The 17026-nt window shown below is 45.5% G+C and overlaps 1 protein-coding gene across 1 annotated transcript in view; it reads right to left on the bottom strand.

Moving 5' to 3' along the window:
* PTPRJ (protein tyrosine phosphatase receptor type J) overlaps nucleotides 1-15455 on the bottom strand; it is a 79002-nt gene extending 63547 nt beyond the window's left edge. Inside the window, exon 1 of the mRNA XM_077931236.1 lies at nucleotides 14810-15455. Within this exon, the coding sequence (XP_077787362.1) occupies nucleotides 14810-14920 (111 nt within the window). The 5' untranslated portion in view covers nucleotides 14921-15455. The remainder of the gene's footprint in view (nucleotides 1-14809) is intronic.
* Nucleotides 15456-17026: the final 1571 nt, after the last annotated feature.

The raw sequence follows: 17026 nt of genomic DNA, 5'->3' as shown, positions 1-17026 counted from the left end.
AAGCAGCTTTCTGTTTCATTGCAACAGGAACTTTAAGTGGGCTGCTTTATTCATTCAAGGTTTTTTTTTTTTGGGGGGGGGGTTGGTGTTTGGTCCCTGCTCCTTCATCTATTTTGTTTCTATTTTATTGATCCGATAGTCTTATTTTTTAATATCTCTCACATTGAGATCCTTGCATTATTATAGCTATAAATTATCTGATTTTATATTAAAATATATCTAATTCTATATATGAAGTTATATATGATAAATATAAAACATATAAGAACAAAACAGGGTCTCTAGCTCAGCGGTAGAATGCCTGCTTTGCATGCCAAACATCCTAGGTTTGATTCCTGGCAACTCCATAGCTTCCTTGGCAGAGCATCCACTTTGCATGCAGAAGGTCACAAGTTCGATCCCATGGCATCCATGGGTGGGCCTGAAACCCACTGCCAGTCAGTGTAGACAGTACTGAGTTAGATGGACCGTACAAGGCAGTTCCTATGCTGCTGTGGGATTGTTTTAATGAGCCTTTTGCTCCAGAATCGACATAGAAGATGGTCTGTGGATAGTGGGGGGCAGGCACTCACACACAAAGAGCTGCATTTGCATGTAACACTAAACCACAGCTTAATGCTACATGGGTGGAATGCAACAAGCTCAAGCAAACAGTTGTGTTGAGAACTCCCCGCTCCTTTTCCTCCTATGTGGCCTGGAGATAGTTTCGTTTTTTAAGAATGCTGACTTGTTTCATAAGAATTAAGTAACCTGGGTTACAACAAACTGTGGTTTCAAAGCAAGCCGGCGTCAGACAACAGGTTATGAAGCTGACCAGTTTAATTTACCAGAATTTCAGGCTTCCTGATTTGTATTGCACAACATGACAACATTGTTTGAAGGCTGAAGTCATCTCCCACCCATGTGAGAGGAAGAAAGGGGAGGGGAAGTGAAGAAAACCAGTACTTGATGGGCTCACTTTAGTTTGCCCACATAGTGCTAACCCATGGTTGAGTTTCTCTTTCTCCTACTCCCCCCTTTCTCCTGCCCCCCCCATATGGTGTCAAGGAGCCCCATCAAAGATGGCGTACAGTTCTTGCCTTCACCACATACAGAGAAACCCAGAAATGGGAGTTAGAAACACACACTGCAAAGATAAACCCATCATCTTATCTTACTGGTGACACTCAAAGAGAATTGCCTGCATATGCAATTCACCAAAAGGAGAAGTACCTGAGGAGAAATATCTTGTTTCCGTCATTCTTTAGTGCCATTTCAAGGCTCATAAGCAACATTTATGGAGATGGGGCCTATAATCAATGCTATTTCCTCAACCAGCAAGTGAAATAATTATTATACTGCTGCATGATCTCCATAAAGTCTCATTGTGTTTCCAAAGAACTTTCCATCGAAGGATCTTTGTAGGTGATGGAACACCTGGATTTCCCCCCCTGATCTGCCATGCAGTACCAGCACTGGAAAGGCCTTTATGTCTAACCCTTGACACTCCAGACAGTAAGATTTAAAGAGAATACTGTAACTCTATCCAATGCCTCTTAAAGAGCCAGTGGGCTAGGACCCAAGATAGAAACTGCTAGTGTGACCCAAGAGGATGATAGGCATCTAAAGATGGAAAGATTGTGGCCCTACTGGTTCTTCAGGACCTCCCAGCATCTTTTACTATCAGCCATCAGCTTTTACTTTGCTGCTGGGAATTTGAGAGTCCAAGGTGCTGGTACTGAAGTGGTTCACCTTGTACCACATAGGGCAGTTCCAGTAGGTGGTTGAGCATCCAAACCAGCACAGTGACTTTCTGAGACAGGCAGGTGTGCTTGCCTTCCATGTAGAAAGAGAGTGGGGGTTGTGTTTTATATTTTTAACATACAACAGCATTCAAATCTGTAACCCTCACGTCTTCATTCTGAAGTCGCACAGAACCAGTAGTGGTGGACTGTATCTGTTTTCTGGATTTTTTAATCGGATCATATTGGCATGATGCCAATGGCAGAGATCACTACTTGCTTGCAATGGAAAAAGCTGTGGCCTTGCTTTGAGCTACAGTGTACTGAGGTGAGATTTTAGGACTGGAATCCTAAATATACTTTCCTAGAAGGAAGTTTCATTGAGATCAATAGGACTTATTTCTATGTAGCTTTGGTTTCACTGGGGCTACATTTTCCCAGCAGTAACTGCATAGCTTATGAGTGTCATAGCTGCCTTGGAAGAAAAGGGACTTTGACTATTTAAAACAATGTTTACTAGTTAAGGAATTTTTTCTTGCCATCAGTTAGCCAAGGGTCACAAAGAACTGAAAAAAAAACCCAGAACATGCTTCACACTGCTGATATATCCAAGATGATTAATGTTTATCAGCAAAGACTCAAAGGCTTCACTCTTTACGCTGTGCCAGCAAACCAATCCTCAAATGGGTGTAAAGAATGTGAATTAATTTGAGTGTTGAAAGTAAGCACCAACCAGTTAAACCGCATACTGCAGCGCATTAGAAATGATGGGGAAATAGTACTGCTTAGGGTTCTCCCATAAAGTATATTAATCTGCTAATATTTGGGGTGGTGGATCGTGTCAATATTTACACTCATATTATGTACTGTCATCTACCGGTATATAATATTAACAGTCATTTTGCACAGATGGATATTCAGTTTTTTTGTGGGGGTAGCTCTTATGATAATATCCTCTCATATGAACAATTTATGGCTAACATTTTTGAGCACCTCTTTGAGATGGTTTTCAATTGTTGTATTTGTGAGTCAATTCTGGATGGAAAGCAGGGCATAAGTACGCAATTCAATATATAAAGTGCTTTCTGAGCATTCAAAGCACCTCATATGCATTCTATCCACCACCTCTAATATTAGTAGGTTAATTTGCAGATTAACTTTTACCCTGGGGGCAAGAGGGGATACGTGCCCCGGGCAGCAGAACAGCACCCTGCATGGGACAGAGGCACACTGCAGCCACATCACAGCCCTTATGTTCTGGCCAGATTCCACATATTCAAAGAGGTGGGTGGACACTAGGAACGTAACCAGCATGAATGTAAAGGTGAAGTCAGGGCCTGACAATGGATGAGGTGTGGTTGGCCATGGCCCATCCACAGTGGCCAAGAAAAGCCCTCCTCCTCATCCACCCCAAGGAGAGGAAAGTGTGAAGCTGCAGTGGCCAGCCCAGTGGCAGGACAATGACAACAATCAATGGTGAAAAAGTTTCTCCCCTTTGTCCTCCATTGACACTCCTCCTCACATTCCTTTTCCTGGAGCGGGCAAGAAGCTGGGACTTTCTATGGAAGCCTGAATGGGGCACAAAGGGGATAAAGACTTGCTCCTCTTTGTTCCCTTAACCCAGCACTGCTGCCCTCAGAGAGACAGGGGGCAGGGGGAGGCTGCAGGGCAGAACCTTTGCCCCCCAGAGCAAAATCTGTAGATCTGACAATGACAGCTTTGCAAGGTAGTTCAGTATTATTGCTCCTGTACCGCAAACGTTGACTGAGGATTGAAGGAATAGGAGTGGCTTGAGTTCATGGCTAAAGTGAAATTTTGGATCACAGCCTTATGGGTTCAGACCTTACCTCGGGTTAAGAACTTAATTCGTTCTGGAGGTCCGTTCTTAACCTGAAACTGTTCTTAACCTGAGGTGCCACTTTAGCTAATGGGGCCTCCCGCTGCTGCCGCGCCACCACTGCGCGATTTCTGTTCTCATCCTGAAGCAAAGTTCTTAACACGAGGCACTGTTTCTGGGTTAGCGGAGTCTGTAACCTGAAGCATCTGTAACCAGAGGTCAGTTCATTTGTACTTCACAATTTCCTTGTGTCAATTTCCTTGTTTAAAGCTAGACTGCAGGAGAGTAAATATAAGCAAAGAATGTTCTGGGTGGTACGGTTTTCTACTTGGTTGACTGAATTACAACAAGTATGGCATACATACTTAGCATATGTACATTTTTATCTGCCAGGCATTCTTATATGTGGTAGAATACACACAAGCTTATGACCTGGAACATATGAGTAAGGTAGCCTGTTTCTTAAATATGCAATAAACTGTGGTGATGCAGACACTTCTCCCTCACTCATAATACTAGAAGAGAGGGCCTTCTAATGAAGCTGAATGGAGGGATATTCGGGACAAATAAATATTTATTCACAAGGTGCATAGTTATGGTATGATATTTGCATCCACAGGATATGGAGATGACCAGAAACTTGGACAGCTTCAATAGAGGGTTAGGCAGATTAATGGAGGAAAAGGCTATCAGTGGCTACTGGTTATTGAGAGCTATGTGCTATCTTCATGATCAAAGGCATAAGGCCCCTGAATATCAGTGGCTGGAAAGCACAAGTGGGGAGAAAGCTGTAGCATTCATGTCTTGCTTGCAGGCTTTTCACCTGGTTGGCCATTGTGGGAAAAGAAAGCTGGACTAGAAAGGGTGATCTAGCTGGACTCATCTTAAGTCAGCAATGGGGAACAGGATCAAGCTTCCTACTCCACGTAGACCGATTACCTGACATCATTGTATCATCAGGTAACCCAACCTCAAAAGGAAAGAATTAGGAGCACATATTAACTATGTTCACCGTTCTTTCCTTTCCTTCTTTGCAGCCCAGCTTGTCCTCCCTGTGGGACTTCCTGATAGCGTCAATCAGCTGACTACATCAAGCCTAATGGCAGCTACATCAAGCCCAACTTTAGGAAGGAATCATCACCTGCACTGGAACTCCACAGTCCAGCTAATCCCTGGAGCTTGCTGTGAGCACCAGCCAGCCCTGACAGCAATCTTAACAGTTTAAGATTAGAACTGTACCTTTGTATTCACATCGTTATCTGCTATACATCTGACATCACATATGACATCAGGTGTGGGGCAGGTGGGCGTGGTTTGCAGAAAAAGGTAATTTTCTCTTCCTGGCAAGACATGTACATGCATATCTCTGGGTCTCCCCTGCCTTAATACACATGCATATCTGTGGTTTTTTTAATTGGAACTTTTAGGAAACACTAAAAGCAAGATTAGAAAGGAGGCTTAATTTAATCTTAACAATGAATTATTTCATTTAAGTTACAACAATAGCTGTTAGTAAATAAATTAAGTTTGTGGTTCGAGGACCCGATCCCTGCATAGTGGAATGAAAACACAAGGACACGTGATATAAGGTTAATGGGCAAGAAAAGGCCACAACTTTATTGATTACAGCAAGTGAAAAGGTATTGGCTTAGGCACTGGATTACGTCAGCTGACTCCACCCCCTCAGAGAGAGGTGAGTCTAAAACAGGGGGGTTTATTCACCAGTAGGTGGAGCCTGTTGATGCTAATCCAACTATAAGCTCTCCCCTGATGTCACCGAGGGTCGTGCCATGGCCTCCCGCCAAGCAGGCATTGGACAGAATACACGACCGCCGGATTCCTTAAACGGAATACCCAAAAATTAAGGCGTAGGCCACACCTAGCCCTTCGACACACCACAACACATTATTCCAATGCCTAACCTACCCACCAATACCACGAAAGTTGTGATGATTGCTACGAGGTAGGCGAAAAAACCAAAAAGCCTAACGCCAAATGGAAAAACTCCTACCAGGCCCCCCGGACAACCAGGGCGACCAACCTAAGGTCCATAGCAAGGCCAAAAGAAAACGGAAACCCTGCTCTGAGGGAGTGGAGGGTGGGTGACTTGTGACGGGACGACGAAAAGTGAGGCTGGGAGGCTGGCACCGCAGCAATTTAGGGTGCTGTACACGGCCCCTTGAAGGCACCTGGTTGGGCACCTGGCTGTGGGCGCCAGCCAGGTGAGTGGGAGGCAGGGGGCAAATGCCCCCTGCTTGGGGCGGAGTCCGGCTCCCGCCCACAACCACTCCCCTCTCTTGCAGGAGGAGAGTCTTTGTGTTTAAGAAGATAAACTTTCTGGAACAATTATTTGCAAAGTCATGGTTTTGGTACCTCAATCTGCTGCAAAACTCCATCCCTATGACTTTACCACATTTCAGACAGCCTCTTCAGTCTAACCCTCCCTAGTCTTTTCTTTCCATGCATCTAAAGGTTGCAGGCATCCATTCTCAAATTTATGCCTACTTTATGCCCATAGGTCTCAATCCAAACATCTCACCTGTTCCATAATGACTGTGCTATCCTTGTGCATGATCTAGCCACGATCATGATCTAGTGCATGATCTAGCCTAAGTACCATGCCCAATCCCCTATCTGATATGGCCTATCACACAGAAAATGAGCATATGCAAATCTCAACCCCATAAAAGGACAAAACCAAGCAACCTAGCTGAAGCCAGCTACATGAACAGTTAAGCAACGGCACATACTCTTGGCATCATCCTTCAACATATGCCAAGTAACTGCTGCCAGCTGAGCAATTGCTGCTTCTCATGTTTATGGAGAGACAGTTTGCGTTTGTGTGTGGAATTGTTCAGGTGAAAAATATGCCCTTCCTGGCTACATATAGCAGGGGTCAGCAAACATTTTCTGCAGGGAGCCGGTCCACCGTCCCTCAGACCTTGTGGGGGACCGGACTATATTTTTTTTGGGGGGGGGGTGAACGAATTCCTATGCCCCACAAATAACCCAGAGATGCATTTTAAATAAAAGGACACATTCTACTCATGTAAAAACACGCTGATTCCCGGACCATCTGTGGGCTGGATTGAGAAGACGAATGGGCCGGATCCGGCCCCTGGGCCTACCCATGACATATAGGGTCAAAAATGAGGCTCCAATTAATTTCCATCAATTCATTCCCATAATGAATTCCTAAAAGATGTAAAATAGCAAAAGGTTGCTATTTTAACAAAGTGTTTGCATACATTCACCATCACTGTGGCGAAACAAAGAGACTGTTTGGAAGATTGACTATACACAGCAGTTGTCTGGCAAAGAGCTTTGGTTATGGCAATTTGGAACCAGGTTCAAACCCCCACCACTTTGTTTACGCCGAGGGAGGACAGGAGCGCTTGAGCAAATTGCTATCTTTCAACCTTGACCAACTGACCAAGTCCCTGTGAAGCTAAAAGTGGTGATCTGAGCAAATGTGAGAAAAAGCAAGACAGAACAAAAAATTGTCTTACGATTTAATTTGCTATAAAGAGGCTAATTCACATCGCTAGCTAGAGCTAGGCGCAAGAAACAGGACTTGCCATATGCAGAAGCCACATGAAGAAATGGAACAGAACAGAAAAAAGATCTCTGCTGGATCCGGCCAAAGCCTGTCAGGACTATACATATTGTCACCTGAACCGAGGCATATTCTCACTGCTTTCTTTTTACAGTACCACATCTCTCTTTGTAGTCTTATTTTATATTATTGGTGCAGATTGCCACTTGAGCTAGTTTTAAAGCTAGCCAAACGAGTCTTCTGACACTTAGCAACCTCTGGTTTTTGTCTTTTGTTTCAAAGTTTTGCAGGAGCAGGCAGCTAATAGTGTTCTCTTACTTTTAAGTGAATAGAAGCCAATTAGCAGATCTCAACTGAGTAGCGGAAAAAGAATGTAGAGCAGAGATGAGTCTTAAGCTTGCCATATGCAAGAGGCTCTATTTTTGGAAAAAGGAAGCGCTTGGTTGCTATATCGCGAAGCTAGCCAACTTTCATATTCTCCAGCAGCGAGCCTGTAATTAGTAGCAGTAATTAGTAATATCCATCCTCATTGTGTAATCAGAAAATTATATTATGTACCAACACACCCACATGCTTTCAAATCTCACGTTTCTCTAACAAAAGATAATTTACATGGCATGAAAATTCTCAACAGTAAGCTCCAGGTATGAAGGTCCACTGAGGGATGAGCTCTTAACTGTACACAGAATTTCCATCTCTCTCTCTCTCTCTCTCTCTCTCTCTCTCTCTCTCTCTCATTTTAAAAGTTGTGGCTAATCCTGAGAGATTAAATTTCAGCGTGACATTGTTGATATGCCTTCTCTCACTGCAGGTAATGCAGCTATTTGTCATTTTCCCCATTGCCTGAGAAGGACCGGGAGCAGCTGTCCCAAACGAATACTTTCAGGCCAAGAGAATAGCCCTATTCAGTTGTTCTCTGCACACGCAAACACAAGTTTCCATTGCATGAGAGGGAGAGTGACCCTGCCCCTCCCATGCATAACCCATCACCATTCCTTCGGTCTCTCGTGGTGCTGGGAGCCAGGGAACCTTCCCAGCTGAAGGAAGTGCCTTGTTTTATTTAAGACCCAAGAAGATTAGACTGTTAAATCATGCAGGGAACATGTTTGAGTTGAACCGCCTTTCTGCTGCAAAAGTTCAGCCCCCAATACATTGGGTAGGGAGGGAGGTTGCAGCAGCAGGGTCATATGGGAGGGGCAGGATCATTTGCATCGTAGAATCATCTCACTATTCACATAACATTAATTGCAGAAGGGAAGGGAATGACTGATATGGGATAGCAACTTCATTTATTCATTTGAAGTGCACGAGAGAGAAATGGAGATAGAGAATGAATTATTGTAGTGGTGTCTGTTGATTACATATCTGCCGTCCACTAAAAATAAAGACTGTATTGACTTTATTTTGTATTTGATTTAGAGTTTGTCTGCTTCATTGATATCAGCTTGATTTATTCTCAGATTGCTAGCCCTTAAATCCACCCCCTTTGTAAAACTACATGTGATATAGCTGAGCACTGGCTATACATTATATTTCGCTGATACTTCCATACTCCAAGCTTGATTTATGTATGCATTCTCTGATCATTACTTGCAATTCTACACTTTTACGACTCATGCACCTTTGTCTACCGGAGATTTGGAAACAGATATTTAGAGGGTACTTTCCTAGGCTGAATACTTACGCATATTGGGAAATGTCTACGTTCTGAATTGGTCTGGCTTCAGAGAACAAATTTGGCTGCAACTGACTATGATTTATTAACTCTGCAATGAACAAAAGAGAGGATGCTCATCACAGATTCAGTGTAGCAGCAACCAGAGGAGCAGAAGCATTTGCAAGCAAACGAATCCTCTGCCAGAGCTTTATAGGATGATCACAGACACTATGCTGCATTGAAAGGATAGCACTATTCTTTGGACATGTGTGAGATTTTAGTGTTGGTGTAGTGGTTAAGAGCGGTAGTCTCGTAATCTGGGGAACCGGGTTCGCGTCTCCGCTCCTCCAAATGCAGCTGCTGGGTGACCTTGGGCCAGTCACACTTCTCTGAAGTCTCTCAGCCCCACTCACCTCACAGAGTGTCTGTTGTGGGGGAGGAAGGGAAAGGAGAATGTTAGCCGCTTTGAGACTCCTTAAAGGGAGTGAAAGGCGGGATATCAAATCCAAACTCCTCTTCTTCTTCTTTACATCCACACGACAGGTCTTGGATGGGTTCCTCTACAGGTGGAAGCACTGCTCCAATGCCAATTAAGATTACTGCATCCCAATCTGGCTTTGCTTTTGCAGGGGGGTGGGGGGGCTCAGCAAGATACCCTCCAGTAGACCCCACTACTGCACTCCAGTTCTTCCTCCCAGAGAGGACAAGTAATGGTGGCTACTCACTTGCACTGATGTTAGCAGTTGTGCCACTGGTGTTTCACCAGCCCCTCGGCCTGCATAACTCTGGTGTAATATTGCATCCTTGACCACTATGCTACAGCAGCACTTATACTCACATGATACTCACAAAGGTAAGCCAATAAATGCCATAGGTAAACAGAAATCACAAGGGCTGATCAAATTGGTTGCTTGGATACTAACAAGCCCATGGTGACATTTAGGAATTTGAAGTATTTCTCAGCCCTACACTGAACTGATGCCTAAAAAATTGATGTTGATGCCTCGGAATCTTGAGTATTTTCTCTGCCCTGCTGACCTCTTTTAAAACAAAAGTTTCCAAGCCCATATTCTAAAGCACCCTTTTCATGCGAAATGGAAAGGGGGGGGCTGGGGGCAGAGAGATAGAAATTAACTAGATGTATAAAGTGTAAAAAATGTAAACGCATAAACGAAAGACAGATGCTCAGTCAGGGGGCTGGGGGCAAAGAGAGAAGAAGCAGCAAACTGGACTCACAATAACAAAATATTTGCTTTGAACAGAGATGCTTTGTAATGAAATAATTCACACTGAAGCTTTTTAGCAAACTGCCTTGGGGCAAATAAAGGGAGAAGCGATTGGAAAGATGCTGCAGGAATAGAGAGAATTGCCCTCTAAGAGTCCTCCCTCTTTTGCACTTGCCACTCCCCTTCCCTCTCCATTATTCAGTGTAAAGCAGACCCAAGAAAGCCAGATATGCTTCTCCCAGCATTAGGGAAGTAAGAGAGATTAAATGCTGACTATGATAAGAGCATTTGTAACTAATTAACTAGCAGCAACACAACTTAAGCTTATTATAGCGGAACTGTGACCGTCTTCCTCAAACTTTGGTCACAATACGAGTGTAAACAGCTTCTGGGAAAGGAATGAAAGTTCACCAAGGAACGAAGAGCTTATGTGCACTATCATTAAGCAGACTTCAGAAAGAATAAGTGGTGGGAAGGAGCTTTGGGACATATCAGTAGTTTGAAGAGGTGGGAACTAGTCCATAAAAGCATATGCCAGAACAAATCTGCGACTCTTTAAACATGCTGCAAGGGTGAATAATCTGCAAGTAAAGCCACTGTAGTCAATGGAGGCACAGGGCTTCAACTAAAATGTCAGGGCGATCAATCCCATGCTCTGAGTCACTGCCACAGGGCCACTCCCACATTCGTCTTGCTGCTGACAACAAAAATGCCCTAATCTGAAAAGTAAACCTTGGTAAGTGGAACTAAACCACTTGCGACCACCAGGGACAGCCCCAAAGGCTGTAGAAGCAGAGAGAACATAGGAAACTCAATCTGACCATTGGCTCATCTAGCGCAGTATTGTATCCATTCACTAGGGGCAGCTGTCCAGGGTTTCCACTCTCCCAAACCTACCTGGAGATGTCAGGGATTGAACAGGGACCTGATGCTCAGCCGCTGAGGCTCGGCAGGCTGGCAGGTTACATGTCGAGAAACATTTATCCATTATTTTAAAGATGTGTTAATTCAGAGTCTCAAATTTAGCCATCTTATTCCTAAAAATTACATTTTGTCCCGCCCCCCCCCATATGGGTCTTAAAGCAATTTACAGAGAATAAAAATATACAACATAAAAAAGTAAAACATCAGAACAGCACTCATGGTGCAAAGGCCTCCTGAAATAAAAAGTTTTAACCAGACAGCTGAAACTTAGCAGCGATGCTGTGTGCCTGTTTTCTAACGGGACGGAGGTCATAGTGTAGGGCCCACTACACCGAAGGCACAACTGCTTGTTGACTGGAGCCATCCTTCTGGTCCGTAGGGGACCACTAATAGTGCTCACCCATTTGATCTCAGTATTCAGCTGGGGGAAGGCAGTCCTTAAGATATCCTGGTCCTTAGTTGTTCAGGTCTTAGTACACTAGTGCAAAAACTATGACTCTGGCTCTGCAGCAGATGGAAAACCAGTACAGGTCTTTTAACACCAGTGTTATTGTTGGCCATCCTGTTCCCATCACCACTCTAGCTACAGCATTCTGCACTAGCTGGAAATGTTGGACATCACCACAGCCTAGCATTGCAGTAAACCAGTCCTGAAATTACGAATGTACAGACTGCCATAGTAAAGTTACCCTTATGCAGGAACGGCCGTAGCTGATGCTGATAAAAGGCACTCCTAGCCATCAAGGCCAGCTGGACCCCAAGTGGCAAAGATGCTCACTATGGCATTCTGGTTCTGGGAGGGCAATTCAGATGTGTGCCCCGCTCCTCTCCTCTCCTGTAACTCTCTAAGAGTTGGTCAGTGAACGTCTGAAACAGGCAGCCTCCTGTACTTGTGAAGGCTCCCCACGAATTTTGTCCTCATCTCCATTATCCGTCCTCATGTGTTCACTTTACTTAGAATCACACCATCGAAAAAGGACTACTAAAGTTTTCACTTTTGTGGCTTGACATATTTGAAAGATTATTATATATAGGCTACATACCTGGGCTGGGGAACTGGAGGCCCTGGGGTGTTTTTCTGGTGGGGGGGGGGGGCAAATATGGCCCTCCAGACCTTTCTTACCTGGCCCTAGGAATTCTTCCCACCCGTCTCTCCAGTCCACATCCCTTACTAGTCCTGCCAGTGTTTTTGCCTGGCTGGAATGTGTACTTGAACTCTGATAATGCCTCTTGCTTGTTTAGGTGGAGGATACAGAGGGGCGCAAGTGTGTGGAAACTAGCTGCATGAAGTCAAAATTTACATGTGCTGGTCTGTAGATTGTTGCCTTTGGACCCACCCATTACTGGCATGTGGCCCTTTGAAGGTTACTCAAGAGGAAATGTCAACTGGTTTCTGAAGACGCCCAAAACCACATAAATAAATTACTGGGGAAATGTTAATATGCAAGAAGCAAGCCCTTCCAACATTATACCTATATGCATTAAAGTGTATTCACCCATAATCTTAGAAAGTGACATTAGATGAGGCCCCAAGACACTATTGACATCAGCCTGCAGTTCAATGGTCCAACTCCAATTATTTTCTTCAAATACCTTCTACAACTTTAATTACCTTTTCCCAAATTAGGCAATAAAGTTGTTCAGGTCTCATAATTCTAGAGAACTTCATCAAGGGACTACCACAACTATACCATTATGCAGCAGATCAGAAGCCTTTTTGTTCCAGACATGGGGTGACCTTGTCCAATCTTTGCAGTAGTTTTCTCCCACAAAACCATTCCTAATGTATTTTGGATTCTTCCATCTTTGGGGTGTCTGTTCTCCCATATCTTAACCAGGACCACCACGCGTGTGCATACACTACACGCCTGTTCTCTGAAAGTTGATTCTTTTCTCATATTAAGACTCCCAGAAATATCAACATTCAGACCAAGTTAGATTAGATGATATTGCTTTTCACCCAAACATTTAATGCAGTCAGTAAAATCTGACCCAACCATCTCTTTTGCTTCAAAAGGTATATCATCTACCAATAGCAATGATGAGGGGAAAGTTGTGTATAAGAGAGAGAGAGACTAAGAAATAAAATGACTTCTTTTTCCACTGCTGTAAGGAAAGTGATTGTGTGTTTTTTGGCTTGCAGCATATTCAGAGTTCTTTGGGAATAATGGACAATGACAACAGCAGTGGCAATAGACTAGGCTAGCCAATACAATTAAGCTACATAACCAATCTATGTTACAGCAAAGAATGCAATCACCTATTAAAGCCATCGCTACACACTGCACTTTGATCTCCTTTATGATAGCACTCCTTATCTGCATTCCATCATATCCACGGTAGGGCAGAACTACATGTCACAATGGCTATAGGAAACCCTGGGGTCATACCTGCGTCTTCGTCAGCAAATGACTCAAGCACAGTAGCAACACAGGTGCTCATACACATCTTGCAACCTGCTAGTACTCTCATCTAGGGGCCCTTGGCCCAATTGGGTTTTCCGCCGCTTAGATGGATTTAGTATAGAACATGTAGTTTTGAAACCATTAATAGGTGCATTTGCAAGATTAGTTAATGGGCAAAAGGCAATAATCTCATTCCAGATCAATTATCCTGACCAAACACAACTTTCCATTTCTGTAGCCATAGCAACTAGCATGAATTAAGATCACCATTCCATGCTATCACCCAATATTACACAATTATACTCTGTGTTGGCATCCAGAATAGCTACCACCCCCTCTTTTCCTAATTATAGATTAACATCATGGTTTCTTCCAAAAACTTAGATATGTAGGGGGTGGGGAAAGTTTTTTACTTTTATCATTCTTTAACCATGCTAATTTGAGAGCACAGCAAGACGATTTAAAGGGAAATGAGTGCAAATTATGTGATTTTGAACAGGTGCTCCAACATACATTATTAAGGTTGGCTACTGTTTTAAATCTGAGTCTAAATACAAGCAGATGAGGTGTATCAATGGTTAGATTATCTGGATTAGTGATTTTGCAGGCATGATCAGAGATCACTTCAAAACACACAACATGCGTGTTCAAAGTCCTAATAAGTTCAATGCTGCTTCCTCCTTAGGATTGCTATGCTATGTAATCAGTAGTCAACAGTTCCCTATATCTGTAATTCAAATAGAAAAACTGCATCGGCTAGACAGAATGTACATCAAAAGCTTTCTTTCATGATTCCCTCACAAATATATCCACACACACACAGGCACATTCAGAGTCATGTGTGGACACTTCCTCCACAGCCAGTTTGTAACAGCGCAGAGTTGGCGAAACCCATTGACTTCTAATGAGTCTAGTGATGCACAGTGGCTTGCAGGAATTCAGGGTTCAAAACAAACACACACCAGAAGTGACTAGGAACCAGAGAGGGTCATGCCCTGTTGCCGTTTGTTTTAAAAGGACCAGAGCAGTTTCTTATAGACTTCCGCCCCAATCCTATATGTCTCTCCTCAGACGTCCCGTTATCCTCAACGGGGGTGGGGGACAGTCCCCTAAAACAAAACCAAGCACGTATAGCAGCGATGCTGGGGAAGCTGGTGGTTCCTCCGGCTGTTGCTGGACTCCAAGTCCCATCAGCCCCGAGCAGCAAGACCCACGATCGGGGATGCTGGGAGTTGGAGTCCAGCAGCGGCGTCTGGCGAGCTACAGGCTCCCCTACCCACGATGTATAAGGCTGCCCTAGCTTAGGAGGGACTTGTAAGGGGGGGGGAGAGACAGGTAGGAAGACGAAAGATGGATGGGTTTACTCAGGGGAAGCAGGTTCGCGGACCGAGACATGTAGATCCCTGGCATGTAGGAGGACGCGAGGGAAAGCCTGGGTTGGGTGGGGTGGGGGTGGCAGTCCTCCAAACCGTCCGCGCCTTACCTCGCCCAGGCACAGCAAGAGAGGCAACGCGAGCAGCGCCAGCCTCCTCATGGTCGCGGCGGGGGGAGAAAGGCGGCAGTTCAGGAATTCGCCCTCGCCGCGGCGGCTCATGTTCGCTCAGGCTCCCTCGGCGCAGTCATGGCAGGGAGACTCCCGCCCGCCCGCCCGCCAAAACAGAAAGGAGAAGGAGAAAGGCGGGGGACGGAGAGAGAGAGGGGGAGGAGGAGGAGGAGCGCCGTCCAGGTTCCTCGCGCAGCCCTCTCGGCCCCGCGCCTTGCCCCGGGCGGCGGCGTCCCGGTGCCTCTTTCCTCTGTGGCGGCGGCAGCGCGGGCTCCGGGGGGGGGGGGGAGTGCGCGGCCGTAGCGGCGGCGGCGACGGGGTGGAGCGAGATGCACAGGCAGGACAGGCGGCGGCGGCCCGGGGAGTGCAGCGCGTCAGCCACCTCCCCTTTCTGGCCATTCATCGCTTCCTCCACGCTGCCAGGGGGCAGGAATCGGCCGGCGACGTTGGCAGCAGTTGAAAAGGTCGCTTTTGGTGTGTGTGTTTTTTACTGCCTGCCGCCGGGAGCCCAGTAGGAAGTTGTTCGAGCTGACATTCTCCGCCCGCCCCCGTCCGGGCTGGGTGAGGCGGGCAAGCGGCGCGTCTCTCCCACCCCCCTTTTCTGGAGCGCGCGGCCAATTTGGGAGGGAAGGGACGCTCTTCCGGGGTGGGGGATCCGCTCCTGGTTGCACCGCCGTTGCATTGGGGGAGAGGCTGCGAGCCTGAACGAGGAAGCGGATCCTGTGCGGGGCTGCACCGAGGAAAGGCGCGCTGCGTCGAAGGTTCCTGTTGAACTCGATGGGGCTGGGCGCTTAGTTCGCGGGGCCAGAGGGCAAGCCTCTCTGGTCTACTCAGAAGCAAGCCTCAGCGGTGCTGAGGGAATCTCACGCCCAAGATAAGTGTGCTGTTGCAGCCTCAGGCGCAGCAATCCAGCTGTAGCACATAGCTGCACTTGATGTGGGCACGCTTAGCTTACGTGGGAACGAGACCCAAAACAGGGACGGGGAAGCTGTGACATTCCGGGTGTTGCTGGGCTACAGATCCCATCACCGCTGGCTGATGGGAGCTGGAGCCCAACAATATATGGAGGGCTACATCCTCCCCACAACCTATATGTGGAATAGAGCTACGAAACGGGGGGAGAGAGAGACTAGGCTATCAGAGATCGCAAAGCTCTTTCAAACTATTTTTAGCTGAGCTGATAACTGGTGGTATCAGGAAATCCTTAAACGTGCTCATAAACCATGCAAGCAGCTTTAAATTTCACTTCTGCTTTTTCGTGAAATAAAGGGAAGCAGGACAAATTAAAAGGGAACTCTGCAGTGGTGGGACATTTAAATGTCTTGCTTTAGCCCTCTTGCAAAGAGGAATTTAAAATACAGCATAGGTTTTTCCTGGCCTTTTCTTTTTTTACCACCCTGGCATCTTTCATGTTTAATAAAAGTGTTCTCAGTGAAATGTGAGCAGCTTTGCAGCCTAATTAATTTGTTTAAGATGAATGGACTATTTGCATTCAGCATTGAGCACAGAATACAGATGAAGCAAGCAGGCTATTTTTAATTTATTTCTGCTTGGTTTCCAGTTTCCACTGCCAGGCCCAAATCACCCATGCATTCTCAAGCACTTTCATAACAAGGAAAGTATTCCCTTTTGTTAGCACACATGTCCATTGTTCACCAGCTTTGAAAGTCATCGCACATACTTCTAGCAGTATAGAAGACACTCCCCATCCTGTCTATCCAGGATGCTGGCCCTCATTGTTCAGCACCTAGGCTCAGATGCATTTCTAGATATCCTTCTGGCCTGCCCATTATCATTCTGCACTTACACCACCTGCTGCTCCTGTCTCCAGTGAAACTGGGGGCTATGGGGCAGTCTTGTCAGTTTCATCAATGCAATATTAGCTTTTACTTTCAAGTATTGCTATGTACAGAAGTGGTGCTATGCAAAAATGCACTTCTGAAGGAAAAAGCAAACAATGTGCCCCCCCCCCCACCACAGCAGCAGGGAAAGTGGCCATTCTCAAATGTGTATTGGGGGAGGAATGAAGGGCAAGGACTTCTATAGAAAAGGAGCTGCCCATATTCTGCTAGGACAAGGTAGTACTCTGACCATACCCAAGGTCAACACAGCTGACTCTAAAGCTGCGAAGGTGATTCTACTTTTGTCCTGTCCATG

Source organism: Podarcis muralis, chromosome 1, assembly GCF_964188315.1.
Source record: "Podarcis muralis chromosome 1, rPodMur119.hap1.1, whole genome shotgun sequence".
NCBI lineage: Eukaryota > Metazoa > Chordata > Lepidosauria > Squamata > Lacertidae > Podarcis > Podarcis muralis.
Note: the sequence above shows the minus strand (reverse complement) of the source record. Positions and strands in the feature narration are given on the sequence as shown.